We start from the raw sequence: 20,947 nt of genomic DNA, 5'->3' as shown, positions 1-20,947 counted from the left end.
AATGAATTTTTTTAAATTTTTGTAGGGAATTTGTACTGATATTCTCCATAAATATGTAAAAAATGAATATTATATTTTTATTTATATATTTACATTTTTTTCTAATGGATAAATACTGGATTTCGTCCTTCCAATGACACCAAATATTTAAAAAATAATTAAAAAAAAGGGCGTAAATTGGTTAATAACTTAAGGAACATAACATTTTTATTTATATAGATGCAGAGAACAGGTGATATGAAAAATTTGCTTTATCTTTGCTTATACTTACGAAATTGAGGTAATTTTTTTTTTTTGTTCAGTTCTTTGAATAATCTATTATACTGTCGTATATAAGACAGTAGATGAAATATGTATACATTTTTCAGTTATACGCTGATAATGTCTAATTTTTATTATATTTTTTTTTACTAAACAAATCTCAGATTTAAATAACTAAGAACCTTCCTTGAACGATAACGAACGTTAAAAAATACTAAAAAATAAACGAAAGCGTGTCAATTGATAGTTTCGGAGAATTTACATAAGTAACTGACAAACATTTAATTAAATTTATATTTATATAGATTAAAACTATATTTATTTTAATTTATTAACACAAAAACATCTTTCAGGGGTTTGTTTAGCTGAGGCAGTTAGTAACCTCAATACGACAGCTTTAGGTGGACCATACGGAGGAGGTATCTACACGTACGGTCTCTTTCAGGTAACTTATTTCAACATTAATTTGGTTTACATTACATAATACAATTCATAAATTCGTTTGAATTTATAGCCAAAACGTTTTTGTTTTAAAGAAAAATATATATTCGGTAAAATATTGTGCAGCCTTCAATATATAATTGTTAATACTAATTTAAAATAATCTTAAAAAAAAGTATGCTCATAATATTGATTCTCAGAATGAACATAACCATTACATAAAACTTTAGATGTCACTAAAGTGTAATAAATTTTATAAATCATATTAGATTTATGAGAGGTATTACTTAACCCAATTCCTTGATATTAGGAGATAGCAGATTATCATTGATTCATGTGTTCTTATCTTTTCAGATAGGAAGTAACATTTGGTGTGATATTGGAAGAAAGGGGAAAAAATGTAATGCTAACTGTGAAGGTATAGTAAAAAAAATATATACTAGATAAATCTCTTTTAATTTTTTTTCTCAGCTTATGATAAATATAGAAAATTACAAACTAATTTGTACACAACACAGAATGTACAATTTAATCAGTGCAATTACTGAATGAAACACAAATGTCGTACGTACTTTAGAAGATTTGAAATCGTTATAAATGGTTATTACATTTACAATTATTCAACATTATACAAAACTATAAAAATTAATTCACGCATTATTTTTTACATCACTATTATTATTTATTATCGTATGAAAATTCAATGAAACTTAGGAGTTTTTCTAGTGATAACTCAAAAGTTATGAGGAACGCAATGGACTTCAAAGACTGCTAAAACTGAGCAGTATTAGCATATAAACCACGAAAAATTTGGGCAATCTAAATTTTTAAAAATATTATGTCCGAGTATTTAGAATAAAATTACCAATATGCTGAGGGAGGGTTCCAAGTCATGAAACAGTGCATGGCAAAACTCGGACCTGATTTCCCATTATTATTTTTTTTTTTTAAAATAAGAAATGTAAATTGTTATCCGCCTGTTAGACTTTTTTTTTATTGGAAGAAAACGAGACTTTATTTTGAGGGGAATCCTTTTCACACATAGGGCTTTAAGAAATATTAACATGTCATTTACCGCTTTGGAACAAAATGGTATTTCATAATTGTGAATTGTAAAATCATATGTTAAGTCAGGTCTTAATCACAAACACTTCATTATAATGATAAATGATAGTATTTACTTATTTTTGTTCTATTTTCTAGTTTATATTATATTACTAATAAGATTGTGGGTCTGTTACGTGGTGATTAGAGGCTTCAAAATTTTTTAAGGGAAGTCCTTAAAGACAAAACCCATCCTTAACTTACTTTAACAGCCACATTGGTTGGATTTTCTTTTATTTTTGTTGCCATCCGTCGGTAATCTGCAGCAAGATTTTCTTCACTTTGATTTATTTCTTTTTATACTAAATTTAGTGTCATTTTTTACACTATCATTTTTTTCAGTTTTATTGTTTTCGACTTGGATTCTTTTTGGATAATTTTAACATTTTTTGATTACTCTGGAAATGTGTCAAGGGTAAAACTTTTTTTCTTAAATTAAATGATTAAACTTGTATTGTGTGCGATATAAACGCTATAAAGATTGTTGCAGCTGAGTGTGTTTAGAATTCACCTTAAAAATCTCTGGTTTACAGCGTTGTCAGTTCGATTACAGTCTGCGTGGGTTGACTTTAATCTCGTGGAGTTTTCACGTGGTGGGTTGGCTTTTCTACTCTACTTAAAATCTGAATGTTACCTGTAATATAAACTTCCATTACACAATATAGTTGAAAAAATATATATAAACCTAATAAAGCTGTTATCGTTTTGCTCTATGCTTCTTTGCGCCTTCAATTGTTACAAGCGTTATAGTGTGAACACTTTTTCATAATGAATTTTTATTTGATCTTTAATTCGTTAAACAGTGGTTATTAATATTTATTATAATTGCTAATTATCTCACCACTAACGTTTCTTTGTGATGGGATAAGTACATTTTTTTTTTTTTTTACGAATGTTTTTAATTTACAGACTTCCTTGGAGATAAAGTCGAAGAGAGTATCAGATGCGCCATAGAAATCTATGCCGAATACGAATTCTATGCATGGAATGGATGGATCTCCAACTGCAGAGGGAAACCAATCCCAGATGTCTCCAACTGTTTCTAGAAAGTGGAGTTCATTTTACCTCTTAAGAGTGCCAAAGTATTAGAATCTGTTTTAACTATTTATTTCATTATTTTTACTAGTAATAATAGTTCCTAATATGAAATCTGCTGAAGACTGATTTTTACTTTGTAGTTATACGCAATAAATTATAAATAAAATAAATACTATGATTATTTAAATAATAATTTTAAAAGAAGCAAGGATCGCTGCTGAAATTTTGTTATTATATAACTATTCATTATGTTCCTAAATACAAAATTTGAAAAATAAACAACTATTTAATAGTCTATCATTATAAATTCATTGTCACCTTCATTACAGTGAAAAAAATATTACTTAATGTAGTATGTTTTATAAAAGACGAGAAAAAACGCTCTAGGTTTTTAATTATAAATTATTACGATGAACAATTGGCCCGAAGATTCATAATAACAACGAGGAATTTTGGATACCTATGTGGAATTGTGGAGTATACACTCATTATTGCATTCTAGGAATAATAATGATTATAGTGAGCATGTAAAGTTGTTTAGTTTTATAATAAAATAATTACTAAAAGATAATCTAGAGTGTGAGCTTCGTAGGGGCAAGCTATAAAAGATTTGGTTAAGATTGGCCTCATAAATTTGATTTTGACAGGATTAAGTCGACAGAGCTATGCTTTGAAACTGCTTAGTAAGTCTGTCATACTATTTATTTTGTATGAATATATAACATAAATACATATATTTATTTTATAAAAGTTTTCATTACGGAACAATCGGATCTGAGTAGACCTTTATTGGTTAAAATATTGTGTTTTTTGCAAGGATTTTATATGATACACCTCCGAAACTTTGAAAAAACCGCAAGAAATAGTAAAAATTCAAATGAAAATATAGAAAACAAACTGTCAACAACTATTACTAAAGACAATACTAAAGACTGACTAATTAAATACAAATTTTAAGTTATATAATTTCTTTTAAAAACTCTATTCTTAATATTTATTTTACAGTGATATTTAAAATATTTTGTACTGAGATAATCCAGGCGGAATATAAGCCCAAATTGTTAGTCTGATAAAAAGATCAATGTTAAAATTTTCAAGTGTGGAATTTACTTGGTCATTGTTTATAATTTTTGTTCTCTAAAATTGTTTCGCATCAGTCCCACCAAAAAACATTTTCAATTAATTGAAAATCTTAGTTTATATTAAAACATTATTGGTTGACTAATTTAATTCTTCATAAATGGCTGGATGCATAAGTTAATTTTAAATATAATTTAACCTTGCATCCTCTTCCATTCCTGACAATCCTCCGAGGCGCCTGAAAAGAAGATGGCCACGAGACCTGCTAATGTAAAACGTCATTAGAGTGCTACCAATGGGTAGTTGCTCTACACGTCTGTAACACTCCATTTTAACTAAGATCAAATTTACTTAATGTATTATATAATATACAGTTGTAAATTTCAATAATGATTTTAATATATATATATAATTTAATTAACTAAAAGGATAATTATATTTTTGATATAAGGGTTTCTTTTGAAAGTAAATGAAAGTGTGACTTAAAATATGCGTGGAATATCTTTTTCCCTCGCAAATTACCTCTAATTTATTTATATTGTTATTATATTATTAGGTATTAATACTCTTGGTGTTCCTCTTGGAACTAAATGGGTAAATATTATTATAGCAGTTAGCATCTCCCCTTTACACGCCACTATCCCTGATGAAGACCTGAAACTCAGGTCGAAACGTCGGTATAAAATAAATAAATATTGTTTTGTTTATTTATGTTGTTCTTTGCTGACCACACCCCCCGACAAACTTCTTCAAGTATTTATATTGTTGTTTATGTTGGTAGCATTGTCGTTTTGCGTTAATGATGCATGCTTTGTTTATTTGTTGTTATGTCTATACAAGTTGCAAGCTGCTAGGTTAGTTTCGTTAGTGCTGTCGTGCTGTTAATCATGGCTGTTCCACTTTTTACTTGCACCAAAGAAGAGCAACGTTCAGTGATCTGTTTTTCGTGGTCGGGGGCGGGGCCAAAATCAGGGGCCAAAATTCATCGAATACATTCGGTACAGATCGTGTAAAACAGTGTTTTACAACAAAGGAGTGTGTACGAATAGATTGAAGAATTCAAAAATTGTCGCCAGAGTGTTACCTGATAGATCCTGTTGGAGCTTGGGAACTGTTGGATCGCCTGACTCAGAAGCGTAACATGTACAGAGAGCATCATGACTTACTGAGTTCTACACGAAGAGTATAAATAAAGTAAAACTGAGCTGTGCTAAATCTAAAAAATCTTAAAAAACAAATTGCGCTTCTAGAATTCTGTCTGCGAGAACTATCATCCTGTACTCTACTTTCCTATAAACCCTAGAAATGGTTGTAGATGGCGTAGGAAGATTGTAGCTATTTAAAAAATGACCGTCAATCAATATTGTATCTATTTACTTTACTTTTTTGATAAATAAAATAAAATTGTAGAACAACTACAGTAAACAAGATTCGTCAAAATCAATTTAACTGTTTCAAAATCCTTATATTCAGAGATTTATAAGTATAATTTTATTTATAATGAAAATATCTCAGGGAGAGGCATAACATGTGATAAAATTGTATAATTTTTGAATAGTGGAGCAAATTTAAGGTTAGCAAATGGAAATAGGTTTTTCGAGCTTGAGAAGCATACTTGCGCTTACTGGGACAGAAGATAAGTGTCTGACAGGAAACTACATGTTCAAGTGAATGCCTATGTATATATTTTTTTAAATTTTTATTTCGTTTGAGTGTAGTTACCAGTTGAGGTTTAAGGATCTAGTATTTAAGTTATTAGAAATGTTTTTATTGTGTTACTACATCAGCTATTAAAATGGTTATGTATCGAAGGTCTATGAAAAACTATTGTCCAGAAATAAAATAACGGTTGACCAAAACCACATAGTTCTCAATTCAATATGCTTCCGAAAAGCTTCAATTGTTTACACATTGAATTGATTAAGATGAGTCAAAAACAATGAACCTTTGCATTTTCTCCTTACGTGTTTATTTATCAGAGAATATGAGTTGCCTTTTAATGTGAAACCTGCTTTAGTGTTGGGCATTAGCTAGCAAATATTTGCTTAACTAGGGACAAACTAATAACTAAATAGTTGTCAGAATTAGTTCCCCTAAAAAACTGGAACTTAGTTATTGACTGTAAGCTACCGCTAAATCTTATATTCAGTATTACTAATATTTAAACTAATTTAGTTGTAAGATTTAGCGGTAGCTAACAGTCAATAACTAAATTAGTTCCAATTTTTTAGGGGAACTAATTCATGTTACCTTAATATATTAAGGTCCCTTCATAAGATTTCGGTGGAACTGTAAATGAAAAAAAAAAAACGATTTTATCATCACGGGACTGCGTATCAATTTATTTTAACATTTCGACCTGCTAACATATTGGGGTCTATATGTATGTTTCCGGAGGTGCTGAAAATGAAAATAAAATCGATTTTGTGATCGCGCGCTTGCGAATTGATTTATTTTAACTTTTGGTTTTTCTAACATATTGGGGTCCCTATATATCTTTTCGGAAGTGTTTAAAGTGAAACTAAAATAGATTTTATGATCACATACTTGCTTTTCGATTAAACCTTTAGGACTTCTAAAATATTGGAGTTCCCTTATATGTTTTGAAAGTTATTATAGTTTTTATTTTCTTCCCATCTGAACAAATACAAAGATACACACATCGGTTACAAATCCGAAAAGTGAAAATAAATTGATTCGCAAGCGCTCGGTCACAAAATCGATTTTATTTTCATTTTCAGCACCAACGAAAAAATATATAGGGACCCCAATAAATCGATACGCAGGCGCTTTATCGTAATTATGATATATTTTTCGTTCTCGGCATCTTTGAAATTAATCCATTGACTTGAAAAACTTATAAATGGCCATGTGTCAGAAATAAGTAAATTTAAAATGAAGACTGTACTTGGATTTTTTTATTATAATATTTTTTTATTTGAAACTGAAGACAGGACTAATTAAATATTAGTTTTAGCTATACCCTAACGGTTCTTAACTAAATTTTAGTCGCTGATTTCAGATCATAGCTAATTAAGTTCCAAGAGTTAGCTATGAGCCAACAGCTAACAACTAACCGGTTAGATTTTAGTTTCCAATGCAACTACAGCTAATTCAGTTTAGTTTTGATTTGTTAGTTATAGCCAACTTTTGCCAAACTCTGAGCTTCTTACAGTAAGGAACTTTTGAAACAAAAATTGCATTATAAAAAAACTTATATTCCTTAGTCAATTTTAAAATAGGTGCAGAAATGGGAATACAGGATTCTATGGTTCTTGTATTCATATTATAAATAAATTTCTTAATTTTAATTTGAAAAATAATCATATGCAAAAAAAAAATGGTAATATCATTTTTCATTCGGAGATATTTAATCAACTGAAATATTCGTATAACTTCGATTAATACACAAAATATGCAGGTAGGGTTATATTTAAAAAAGGTTTAAAATGCCTACTTACGTTTACAGTTAATTAGTTGAGGCTGGTGTTCCTCAGAGTAGCGTTTTGGGTCCAATTCTCAACACTCTCTACATCACTGATCTCAATTTCTTCGATATTTCTACAAATCCCAATATCTTCTTAGTAACATTTACTGACATCGCAACATTGCTATCCTTTCCTTCTACTCAGACACAAGTGACATCCTTGAATCTAAAAAGTCATCTTTCTCTGATTGAGTGATGAATGAATCAGAATGCAAAAGTATTACTATTACACTCCAACGCAGATCCTGTCCGTTATCCTTTGTAATACTTTACCACTTTCTTTCTGAGACATAGTTCGGCATTTTAGCTTCCTACTTAACAAGAGCCTAAAATGAAACCTACATATCTGATCCAACAAAAAAATACAAGAACTCAAAATGGCGATTTGACTACTGAAAAGAAACTCTGGCCTTTAATTTGAAAACGAACTATTGATCTTCAAGAACATACTAAAACCAATCTGGACTTACGGACTCGAAGTAACAGCTTACTTTTTTTTTTCGTACATCAAGCACATAAATTTTTTCAGTCCTAAGTCCTAGGAATAATTTTAGGAATAATAAAAACTTTCATCAGAACCTCACTCATCATCTTGATTTCTTAGCACGTTCCCTATCCAGAACCAACCTTTTTTGTGAAACCATTTAATTTTTGGGGAGAATAATTATTATAAAAACGTGGTGCAGCCCAGCACTCGTTTGAGTGCCTTAAGATGGGGCTACACCTTATCCACCAGCATCCGTCCGGTACGTCCAACACGCCTGGTCCGCATCCGTCCGGTAGCCCTCCTGGTCTCAAACTGCTTCTTCGCTGTCCTCTTGATCTTCATCTTCCATTGGTGGCTCGCCGACCTCTGGCGGTCGAGCCCTTCCCAATGTAAAGTGCGTTGGCCCGACCACTTCCCTCCACCCGTAGATGAATTCCCTGAAGTACGGTTAGTTATCCTCCTCCATCAGCAGAGGGAAGTCCGACTCGGCGAGGGCGAAGATCCCGCTTTTTCTCGACAACCTTGCACGGTGTCCTTCCAACGCAGTGCAGTCCAATACCACGTGCTCAGCTGTTTCAGGGACCCCACACGTCGTATCCAGAACCAATCATCCCTATAGTCCTTCTTGATGGTTGGAGCGACAGTGGTCCAAACAACCTGTAAATGTTTGAGTTATGGCAATGGTTAGATTCTCCACTCAAGCTATGTTACGCTGATCAAGTGCTCTCACTCAGGCTCCACTAGCTTTGAATACTAGTGGGGGAGAAACACTGGGATCTCTTGAAGGCCTTACTTTTCACTCCAGGATGGTAAAGCGCGGTTCAGATTTTTCAAGGTTGAATGTAAATATTGTACAAAGTACGAACTGTATGTTGTTTTTGCTGACCACACCCCGTCCAACTCCATTTATTAATCTACGGTCAACTATCTACACCTCAGTTTTTTATTTTATTTTGTAAGTATTACGTCGATTTGATTTTTGTTTATAAATATCATATTTGTAATATTATTTCTTTTATTAGAAATATTATTCTAATCATTAACATATTTGTTTCTGTATATGTGGTATGAATGATTGCTATGAAACTTATACTTATTGTCCTGGATTGTATAAGTATTACTTTCTTTTAATAAATCAGTATTTATTTAAAAAAGCAACAACGTTATCCATAGCAATTTGAACTTTTTCTTGTAGATCTTAATTCCGTTATTAAATGATAAAATGAATAAAAACTGTGATAAGAAATTTTTCTTACTAAACTTTCGGCTCACTGTGCGGTGTCGATTATGACCTGACAGGAGAGCTACTAATGAAGCTCATTTACCATAGTCCTAAATTTATTTACATCAATTATCAGTATACGTAGTAGTAAGTACCTTTTTGGATTTAGAAAAGTATTGCTATAACAATTTTAATACAGCAAGAACTTTTGGCAATGTAACACTTGTTTTCTTAATAATCAAGCAGGAGTTCTTGCCAGAAGATTTTAAAAAAGGTCTATCTGTAGTAATTGAAAAAAAAAATAATGTTTAAAAAAAAGAAAGGAAAGAGAAAACACACGGAAAGAAAAGGAAACAATTATAGTAATGCCTCGATTTAATTTTCCACCGCGGGGAAAAAGTTGGCGGGGGAAGTTTCATCACCTAATGCAGACTTTCCCTAATTTAACTTAATCTATTATGCCCTTACTTAGGAATTTTCTTCCTTAAAAAGTTCTTAGTGAAATTTATCGCTTATGGAGGTGGAACATCTAATTTCGTCCTTAGTAACCACCTTCGAGAATTAGTGTAAATTATCAAACGATACTTGCTAATTATAGCAGTTTAACTAGATGATGCAAATCGAGAAATAATCCCTAATCATTTCTGGACTTTATTCAAAGCATTATCAACTGTTACGGGTCAATTTGATGCAACTTGAAGAAATCCGAAAAGTTAAAGTTAATCGATACCAGAGTGAGTGTCAATAATAAAAACTAAAAAGTGTCACTAATATTTTCAAGGCTCTCTCTAAAAAGGTAATAACTACAAAATTTAACAAAACAATCATTCAACCTAAAAAAATTGAATGAGTAGCTCTTAGTACCTTCTAGCAATATAATAATGTAAATAGCAATTACTCAGTGCAGTTTGTATAATTAATGAGAACATTATTGTAATAAGTTCTTTTTCATTTCTGTTGATTATCCGAAATGTTTTAGAAAATATATTCTTTTATCCGGAACAACTCTGTGTAATTCAAACATTCCCCGGGTTTGATTGTTGGGGGATATTACCCGAATTACTTATAATCCCTGGAGTCGAAAATTGAATTAAGTTGAAATAAATCATAATTATAATGAACAAAATGAACAAAACCTATATTCTTTTAATCTTTAGGAAATATTGATTGTGTTTGTTTTATAATAGTTAAAATTTGGTAGGATTAATTTTGACTATAGCTATATTTACAAGGAATAATGTTAGGGATTGTTACATGGTTTGGATGTTACGATGGAAGAAGGGTTTCTCTCCTGTTCTTTTCCTTCTCATCTTGGTGCCGCCGACGTCTTTCTTGCCTGTGTGTAGTGAAGTTCTACTCACTCATGTCTATTTATAGAAAGTGGCCTTCTTAAAATGTGCTAGCTCTTTCTTCACCTGTACACGTCAATATAGCTACAAACAATTCTCAGCTTCTATATGTTGTCACTAGAGGGCAATATTTTCAAGTCCCATTACAAATTCCTTGTGGGGGCACCCCCAATAAACCCCATATCTTACAGTGCATTGGGCCCCAAGTTGGTTAAAGGCAGCCCTGGGCTACATTATCCCAGGCAGCTACTATTGTCCCGGCTGACTATCAATATTTTATTATAATTGGGTTTCTAACTGTTTGTGTTTTTGTAAGAATAATTATTCATCGGCCATCATTCGGTACTGGACTCGATCAAAAAACAAAACGACTAAAATATTTATATAATAATCACTGGTTCATTTGTTGTAAAAGGCCACGTTTCTTCCTAACTGTCCGGGTATTTTCCAAAAATATTTTCTATAAATATTTTTCTGTGTTACTATTTTTACTATTTATTAAAATTTACAACTAAATTTAAAACAAAGATTATTCTTACAGAATATATAAATATAAAACTAAATTATTCTTACAGATTATACTGATGAATAATTTAAACATTAGTAGCACTGAAATGATAATACGTAATATAAGTCTTGAGCCTTTCTTTTTACTTTCACTTACCTATATGTGGAATATATAGTAAGGAAAAGTATTTCAAACGTAAATAAACTTTACGACGAAAATACTTGTTTTGTAATCCAAACCTGTTCCTGAATCCAAAACACCTAGTCTCGTAAAATAGTATGTGTGTGTTTTTTTTTTTGTTTTTTTTTTACGAGGGTCGGTGGAATTCTTCAAAAGACCCGTACCTATCCTTCAAAACCACCGCCCTACACCTGTTCATTCCTCTCCATGGGACCGCCGCTAGGCATTACTTCATGGAGGGAAATGGCTGAGTGCCGGCTTGCTTTCTTCGCACGTTTCCATGCTACTAACGCCTTCTAGCCCTCTTTTCCTCTCTCAACTTCTTGAGGACTACTGTGGTGAATCTCTTCACTGCGTTCCAATGTTGGTCTGATAGTAGCATATAGCTCATCACGTTCTCTGGTGGGACGTGTCCTCCATGCACTCTCTCCAATTCACTTCTTTCTTCTGCAAAGCAAATGCAAGTGAAAAACACGTGCTCCGCTGTTTCCTAGACAGTCTGAAATCCAGGTCATTCTGCGGTGTTGTCCAGTTTGAAGCGGTACTGGTAGGCTCTAAATCATCCATGTCCGGTCAACATTTGGTTTATGTAAAAATCCACCTCACCATGCTGGCGACCATACCACTTGTCCACATGGGGGATTAGCCTGTGAGTCCACCTCCCGGAATGTGCAGTCTCCCAACGCTGCTGCCAATGGTCGATGGTTATTTTTCGCTCTTCTTCTCTGGAAAAGTGCAAGCGTCGTCCATAGTGTCTGAACTCTTCTTTCTTCAACAAGGAGTTCCACAGGTGGCATTCGGGCTATCACGCACACCGCTTCGTAGGAAACAGTTCGAAAAGCGCTAGCTGTCCTTAAACAAACTCTGCGATAAACTGAAACCATCTGTCTCCTGTATGATTTGGTAACCATTGCTTCTTTCTAAATCGGGGCTGCATATAACGTATTGGAGGGGACAACAATAGCCAGAAGCCTGCGGCTACTTTCTTTGGGACCTCCGACGTTTGGCATAAGGCGTGACAAAAAGGATGCTACTTTAGCAGATTTGGCGCTAGTATACTCCGCGTGAACATTACACGCACGTGCATCGATCATAACTCCTTGGTACTTTAAGCAAGACTGGGAACGAATTTCGTGCCTACCCACCGTAACAGTGATAGACTCAGTCTGCTTCCTGCTAGTTACTTGGATAACTTTGGTCTTGTGATCTGCAAGTTGTAGGCCTACCGAAGACAGCCAACCTCGGACCGTAGCAACAGTCTAATTTGCGATGAGGGTAACTTCTTCCAAGTACTTCGCCGCCACTACAACTGCAACATCACCTGCAAATCCAACAACTGTGGCTCCCTCCGGCAATGTCAATTGAAAGATTGCGTCGTACATGACGTTCCACAGAAGAGGCCCTAATACCGAGCCCTGTGGGACACCACCAGTCACGTCATATTTTCTTTGGCCAAAGTCTGAAAAGTAAAACAGAACTCTATCTTTAAAGTAGTCTGTAAGAACTCTCATAAGATAGCCTGGTACCGCCATAGTCCGTAGGGCATCTATAATACAGGTCCATCTTGCGGTGTAAAAGGCATTAAAGGCATAGCTGCATCACAAGCTCCAGATATAAAAGAGGTTAGTTTACGCGCCTTTTCCTCAACTGACCCTTTCAATTCACACTCATCCTCCAGCATTAAAGTGAACGCGGCGCCATCGAAAGTCTTCGGGTTCCAGCTGTTGGTTCTCCATCGAGAACTGTTCTTTCTTGTAGGCGTATCCAGTGTGATCAATATTGCCTGGTGATCACTGTTTGTATAAAATCCACAAACCTTCCAAGTTGCGATCCGATGCAGGCGACCGCTCACAAACGTCAAATCGATGATTGATGATCTTCCAGCTCTTGTGAACGTCGGGTTTGTTCCGGTGTTCATTAGGAACATATCACTCATTTGTGCGAAGGCTTAGAGGAGAACTTCACCACGTCGATTTGTTAACGTACTTCCCCATTCAGTTGCCCATGCGTTGAAATCACCCGCTATGATAGCTGGCTAGGCAACTAGCCTCTAAGACAATGCGATCCAACAAATTTACAAAGTATTCTATTGTGATGCTGGGATAGGTGTAGCAGCTGATATGGTACAGCTGAAGATGTACACGTCATTGATCTTCGCCCATACAAAGCCGGAGTGCGATGTAGTATTCACTTCCTGAATATCTTGGGAATTCCAGGCCCACACAGCAGCTTTACCACTCACATCGGATACCCACGAGTTTCTATCGAGATTTTTATATTGTTCGCAGAGTATAGCGACGTCGATGTGCTGTTCCCGAACTGTTTGGTAAAGGAGATCTTGTGCAGCTTCACAATGGTTCAGATTCAGTTGAAGTATTCTCATCTGCGACGTTGTTGGATTTGCATCATTATTTTTAATGCTATACGGAAAGGTGGACACTTACTACATCCGCTGGGGTGGTCAGCCTCTCCTTTTCCCACACATAGTGCGCATTGCGGTTTCTGGTCACAGTCAGTAGCTTTGTGACCCGCTTTACCACAGTTTCGACATAAGGAGGTCCTATCCTTTCCGACACAATACCGGGCTATGTGTCCGTACTCCCAGCAACGGAAACATTTTATAACTTTCGCGTATACGGCTAACAACAAAGCCTACTCGAACCTTTCCTTTAGCCATAACCTTCCTAGCTTGGAGAACCGGAAGTGAAATAACCGCTGTTTGTGTACCTCCATATGCTTGACGGATAGATTTCACTGCTGTGGTGGGCACTGAACCTTCACGAGGGGAGGTTTTAAGGCCTCCGCAACCTCCTCTTTTGTGGTGAGAGCATCCAAGTCTCGTAGCTCGAAAAGGGACTCCTCCGTCCAAGTCCGCACTTCTGCCCCTTCACCAAGCACAACCTCTCTTTTGATTGATGAAGCCATTTCCACCATCGCCGGATCTTCTCTCACCTTTCGCAGGACATCTGAGTACGACTGGCTCTCCGGTATTTTTACTATGATAGCATCAGGCCTCGGTGGCTTACGTATGTGTGTTTGTGAACTGCCTAGTTAAAAAACTAAGACGTACGAAACTAAATTACATATTACAAATAAGTATGTCTGGTATGTGACTTTTTCGATAAAATTGACTAACTACTTTACTACTTTATCTAATCGATTTTCAAAATTTTTCAATTTTCTCAAAAACGATCTTAACGATTTTGATTAATGTTGCCATGCCAATGTGTAATTAAATGGACTATAATATAATTTGTATCCTCATTGTAATTGTTTATCAGGGCTTAAGTGTCAAATTTTCGACAAAATCTACCACTGAATTATCTTTAATTTTAAACTTCTTGTTATTGTTGTTATTTGGTTGATATTGTTCTTGTTATTGTTGTTAAATAAAACAGTGACAACTCGCTTTATTATTATTTTTTTTTGGCTGATTCCATGATTGATTCCTGGCCGACAGGAATAAACCTCATAAAAACATCAATAGTTAGGCACTCATTTCTCAGCTCTCTCACTCTTTAAGTTATGACCTTTTTTGAAAGGTCTCTTTAAATATTAGTAATTTTGTAATATAAATATATTTAAATATTGGTATTAAGCTTTTATAATTGACAATATTAAAAAAAAAAAACTTTTTTTGAAACAATTCAATCTCCCACACTCAAGGACAATAGATATTAGGAACAATAGTACAAAGTCGTAACATATATGATTAACTAAAAAAAAGTAAATAAAAAATACAGTAAAATAATAATAAGCATAAACTTAAATGAATAAAAATAAAAGTATATATTCACATCATGAATAAATCTAGACGGATAGCTGAGTTAAATAATATGAAATAAGAAAACATCTGAAGTAAATAATTAATATAAAGCATATAATAGACATTTGGTATCGATTTTGGCAATGGTCCCAAAAATAATAAGAACACGACACACAATAAAATTATTTTCCTACCCCTTGCCGCTATAGATGATAACGTGGTGTGACAAATCACATAAAAGGTTGTTCATTAATAAAATATAATATAATTATATATGGCCTTGTTGAAAAATAATTTTAAATAAATGTTATATAGAAGAAATTAAGATGAATGTGGAAAGGAAAACATAATATATATTACATAGTTCACATAGAAAGATGAACCAGCTTTTATCAACCTTATATTCATTACTCTTTTTATTATTTTTATTTTAGTTAGTATCATCAGTAACATGATGATACTCAGAATGATTATTTTAGATTTATAATTTGTTAAAAAATAAAACAACTATATTCGATGATGGTTGGAGTTCTGTTTGCTATTTAGTTAATAGGCTATATTTATACCAATAATTCTTTCAGAGACTAGCAATCCCTAACCTTTATCCCAAAGCCCATCTCAGTGTATCTTCTGGAACAACTGAACAGGTGGCCTTTTAACTTAATACTCCTCGGACTACCCCCAATATATGTTTGGGAGCTCTAGAGAAAAGTGTCTTGCGGTCTGTCCAGCAATCAATTTCTCTGGATTATTTCGAGATTTGGGACGAAATGCTGGGATCTTCGCAATGGTCCATGTTCTCAAAGTAACTGGAACATTTTTAACAATTTCTCGTGGAGATCTATTTATTAGAAGTAGTTTAACGGTACAAATTGGAAATAGTTAGTTTTATTTTTTGGGTTTTGTTTTGTTAAAAACAATAATTGAACTATATATACATTACCATATATGCAATACGAAACCATTCATTTCTTTTCTGTTGTGTCTCATAAATTATATTGATATTTTTTCCATTTTCTAAGAAATAGTCTCGATCTAAATTAAATAGCGATATACAGGAGCTTTGATAAACCAAAGTATCATGCGATATGGAAAATTACTAAAAATGATTGATACCGCTTCAAAAACACAATTTCAATAAAGTGTTAGGAGACGATTAATTTATCTCAGAACTACGAACTAACTGACAAAACATCCATTTCTGGGATGATCTCTTCTGAAATCCGGGAAGAAAATTGCTGAAGAATGTTTGCATTAGTGCAGCATTTACATAAGAAATGGTCTGAAAGTGATAAAAACAATTTCTAAGACATCTTGTTTTTAACAGTGACGTACAATATTTTCTCTATATTTCTCCTCAATATGTTGGAACCAGTTATGGGAGGGGGGGGGGACTAGATGAGGACAATCATTCTATTCTTCATCAATCTAGTACTACCCCACAAGACCCAAAAATATAAATTTTCTTCGTCAGCATCCAGAAAGCTTAATACAGAAGTAATGACTGATTTATTAATACATAATATTAATGATATCAGTCAACTACATTTTCGTTAAGGGGGCCAGCGGTAGCAGCGTGGTAACGCGCCAATCTACCAATCCACAGGTTGTCAGATCGAATCCCGGTCCCACCCGGGCTTTTTTCAAGTACAAAATAATGCAAAGCTCACTGACAACTTCCCCCCTCCCCGGGCAAATGTGAGGCCCGTTAGCCAATGGGTGGCACTTACAAAAATAGGCGTGGAAGTGACGAATCCACTCTGCGAAATAACCACGTCAAGTAACACGCAATGTATTTCCTAATACTGAGAATATTACATCCTAATAATGGGAAATACATCGCGCGAGGATTTAGGCCTCCATGTGGTCTGTTGCCCATAGAATAATAATATAATAATTAATGATATCAATCAACAACATTTTCATGAAGCTTTTAATTTTTAAAAGCATTCTAATTTAGTAAACATTGTTAATTCCAATATTATATTCCAGCTTAGGCACTTATAAACAAAATTATGAGATGATAATAAGCTATTTTTAAAGAAAAAGTCTTATGCTGTCTTCTGCTGCAAATTATATAAATGTAATAATCAGCCTTTTAGCTTTGATCCACAGATCTATATATTTATCTATTCATTATATGGATTAGAATCTGTTAAATAGATAAAAAAAATCGTAATAATGCCATATTTTTTCAGGAATAAGCTCATTTTGTTGATGATGTTCTTGATGGCGTCTACTGCATATGGCAGGAAGTTAATGAAATGTGAATTAGCCAGGGAGTTGCTATGGTTAGGGTTAAGCAGGACGGCAATACCGGACTGTAATGAGGTTTATTTTTGTATATTATATTTATGAAAACATTTTTTCTTTTAATTTCTTAGTTCCTAACATATGCTGTTGACAGTAGAGTAATCAGTAGTCTATAGCATACGTGGTGTGTATAATATTTAGTTGTATGAAAATAAATGAATAGTTCTTTCAATTAGTCACTAATTATGCAAGAAAATGGGATAAAAGAGAAGAAAATAAACACTACCACACCAGTGTTCTCTTTCGTGTTCTGCTCTATCATTGGAGAATTTCAAAATTTCTATTTTCATTTTTATTAAATTGTACTTCAAATCATCTCAGATTATATTTTAGGAGACAAAGTATTGGAAATTATTTTACTTACAATAAATGCAATTAGTGCATAGTTATGCAAATTAGTTTTAATATGCTCTAACTCCATTCTGCAACAGGGGTTTGTTTGATCGAAGCAGAGAGCCATATGCAGACAGATTTGGTAACTGGACCTCTTTCGGACGGTAGCAGCAACTTGGGTCTTTTTCAGGTACAATTACTAATTATGTTGATAAATCATTAAATGAAATATGCATTTGGATTGAAAAATAATATTAATAATTTTCGATTAACTGATGAAAATTAAATATTAATTGAAATTTGTTGTATAATATTTTAGGAAGGATAAAGATTTTTACTTGAAAGTATTCTTTGAAATATTAAATATCCTTTAATTCATTAAAATTTAAAATAGTTCTTACCATCATTAAATTATTTTACTTACCTACTTTGAATTGAAAATAATCCTCACTCGTTTTAGAAGAAATATTTATATATTATCCATTGTAGTAATACTTTTCCGTACAAATTTTACAAATGAGTCAATTCAATTCAGTTGGCAGTTAACTCTAATCTAAACAGTTTAAAATAATTTGATTTATCAAATCAAAATTTCGAAACTTTTTTTGTAAAAAGTATGCCAGATATATAATGATCCTCTAAGATTTACATTCTGCTCTAAACTATTTATACAATGTTAAATTGTAATAGAATCAATAATAAAATTACTAAGAATGATCTAATAGAGTTCGTCACTTTACCAACTGAAAGGTATATAAAGCTAAGCGAAATCTCGGAGGAAGAAGTATAGCGGTGGGGTTAATCTAGCTGTAAAAGTGAAGCCAGAAAGATGGGCTTAAAGTGCCTTCCAGTGGCGTAGCTGAGGAGTAAGTGATGAGAACGAGCCAATCACTAAATACCTTATATTGCTCTTATTCCTGTCGAACAGATTCGCTACCTTGGACTATATCTGGACAAACGATTAACTAGAAATCCTCCCTCAAGACTAAAAAGATAGAAATCTATACGTGAATTTCAACAATTACAACACTAACTAGACAAATGGTCTAGAATTCCAATCCAATACAAAAGACTGATTTACATGAATATAATAAGGCCTGTCTGAAAATACGGAGTTGAACTTTGGAGCTCCTCTAATCCTTCGAATTCCTTTCGTATCCAATCCTTACACTCAAAAATCCTTCGTAAAATCCTCAATGCTCTTTACTTTTTTACCAATAATATCATTCATAAAGATCTTAACGTTGCATATGTAACCAATCCAGCCCGAATGAGATATGAGAGAAAAGATATATCAACCCTTCTATAAGAAACTCCCTAATTACAAAAAAAAAACAATTAGTCTGACCTAGCTTCCTCTTTCATTCCTGACAATCATCCAAGGTGCCTGAAAAAAATATGACCTCGAGACCTTCAATTAATTGTAGAGTTGTTTTTAGAGTGTTACCAATGGGTGGTTTGTCTACAAGCCAGTATCATACCATTATAATCTAACATCAAATTCACTATATTTCTTTTTTTATGTTAATACAGTTGTAAGTATCAATAAAATGGCTAAGAATAATAGCAATTTATTAGAAGTATCTATAAGATTGGTTAATAAAAGAAAACAACTAATGTTTCGCTTTCAGATAAACAGTAAAATATGGTGTGGTGTGAAAGAGCCTGGTGGAGACTGTAATGTGAAGTGTTCACGTAAGAATGGTCTCTATGCAATATTATATCTTGAAAATACATTAAAAAAAATATTAATTAAAAATAATTTTAACTATTTATTTGCCATACAGAGTTAGTGACAAGAGGTATAAAGAAGAGCGTAAACTGTGCTGAAATAATATTCGAGAAAATGGGTGGGTTCAGTTACTGGGCGGGCTGGAGGCAAAACTGCGAGGTAAAACAGTTACCAAACCTTGATAAATGTTTCGACAAGATGCCATGGAAAACGACGACTATTCCTAATCCGTTCAAGAAGATTATATTTCCGCCTAACCTTTCAGAAGTATTGAGCTGAAAAGGAAAAAAAAATCATTAAAACAGTTGAAAATCCCTTTTTTTTTTTTTTAATTTGAACCTTTATTAACTCCTCTGATATATAACGCTGAAAAATCAGCGCATTTGATGTCCATAGAAAAGTATTGGCGTAGTGTAAATCACGAATGGAGGCTTCTCGTCCAGCTCCATTTCTGTCACCTCCTGGTATTAATTGCAATATTAATACCAGCAGTGGCTATATCTTTTATTAAATCACAGTTAATATTTCTAATAAAAAATAATATTTTCAATAAAGTAATCAGTTAATATTTCCAAGAAGTTCATTATAGAACCGTAAATGAATAGTATAGTATATACATCATAGTTCAATAATTTATCTAAGTATCAAGTAAATATGTAAAAATTATTATTTTCAAAACACAAATGAAGTTTTTGTTCATTACTCTGAAATACATTATGAATTTAGTTCTTTTTGACCTTCGTTTAACAAGTTGGGTTGAATCCAATCCATGCACATAAATAAAATAAATGAGAAGATGGTTGAGTTTGCGGTCAGGCAATAACACAAATAAGTTAATAAAAAAAAACTTATTTATTAGTGAAAACATTTCAGCCAGTATTTCTAGCCTTTATCAGGGCTAAGTACAAAAAACAAGATAACAACCAATGAATAAAGGCTATATAGAATGGTTAAAGTAAATAATTCTACAGAATGAAAATAGATAAAAATAAAGTGAAGAAAGAAGTGGGAAATAAAACGTACATGTATGTAATTAAATATGTAAGTAAAATAACACAATTCATGAAATACAAATATAATGTTATATAATGCAAAGAAACAACGAGATGTGAATATTTTAATTTAATACTAATAATTTAAAAATTAAAGTTATGGAAAAATATATGTAACTAATGAAATTAGTAAGTCAAATATGAGAATAAAGAAAAAAATATATAAAATTAAGTAAGACATGGAAGAATTTAGAAAATATGACGATAATAATATTTATGCTGAATAAATAAGAAAAGGAGAAGGGAGTAAAAAAAGGATAAGAAAAAAGAGAATGAAACATAAGACATACCTTGGCTTAGAAGACGTTGGACATCCAAGTGATGTAAGCGGCGTAGGCGGCAATATTCTGGGTTAAAAGTTACTTTAAAAGAGATGAGAAAACTACCAGAAGATGAAGAATAGGTTACAAGTTACTTGGGGGGGGGGGGAGGTAAAAATAAGAAATTTAAAATTATTTTAAAGGAAACATATAAAAGAGTGACGACAAATGATTTAAAAAATATTAAAGTAAATAAACCATAGGAGACAAATTAAACATTGTTACTTTATAATAAATTAACTATTTGGAAATATGCTAACGATAAGTTCTGTTT

At 32.9% G+C, this 20,947-nt stretch overlaps 2 protein-coding genes across 6 annotated transcripts in view; both read left to right on the top strand.

The window, feature by feature from the left end:
* Positions 1-3,096, top strand: part of LOC106689785 (lysozyme) — a 5,052-nt gene extending 1,956 nt beyond the window's left edge. The window contains exons 2-4 of the mRNA XM_014434963.3: positions 615-706; positions 1,057-1,120; positions 2,716-3,096. Coding sequence (XP_014290449.1) covers positions 615-706; positions 1,057-1,120; positions 2,716-2,852 — 293 coding nt within the window. The 3' untranslated portion in view covers positions 2,853-3,096. The remainder of the gene's footprint in view (positions 1-614; positions 707-1,056; positions 1,121-2,715) is intronic.
* Positions 3,097-5,432: 2,336 nt separating this feature from the next.
* Positions 5,433-19,616, top strand: LOC106689784 (lysozyme). Of its 5 annotated transcripts, none has more exons than XM_067044691.1 (6): positions 5,446-5,603; positions 16,916-17,006; positions 17,122-17,246; positions 17,668-17,759; positions 19,201-19,273; positions 19,357-19,616. In XM_067044691.1, coding segments are annotated over exons 2-6 (516 nt in total). In that variant the 5' UTR covers positions 5,446-5,603; positions 16,916-17,004; the 3' UTR covers positions 19,581-19,616. The 5 variants fall into 5 exon arrangements, with proteins under 5 accessions (XP_014290445.1, XP_014290444.1, XP_014290446.1 ...); XM_067044692.1 differs by having other exon boundaries at positions 5,448-5,591; XM_014434959.3 differs by lacking the exon at positions 16,916-17,006 and having other exon boundaries at positions 5,433-5,591; positions 19,201-19,264.
* The last annotated feature ends 1,331 nt before the right edge of the window (positions 19,617-20,947 follow it).

This window comes from Halyomorpha halys, unplaced genomic scaffold (assembly GCF_000696795.3).
Source record: "Halyomorpha halys isolate HHAL.00 unplaced genomic scaffold, Hhal_1.1 Scaffold1468.1, whole genome shotgun sequence".
Classification (NCBI taxonomy): domain Eukaryota; kingdom Metazoa; phylum Arthropoda; class Insecta; order Hemiptera; family Pentatomidae; genus Halyomorpha; species Halyomorpha halys.
The sequence above is the reverse complement of the archived record's forward strand: the minus strand, read 5'-3'. Positions and strand labels throughout refer to the sequence as shown.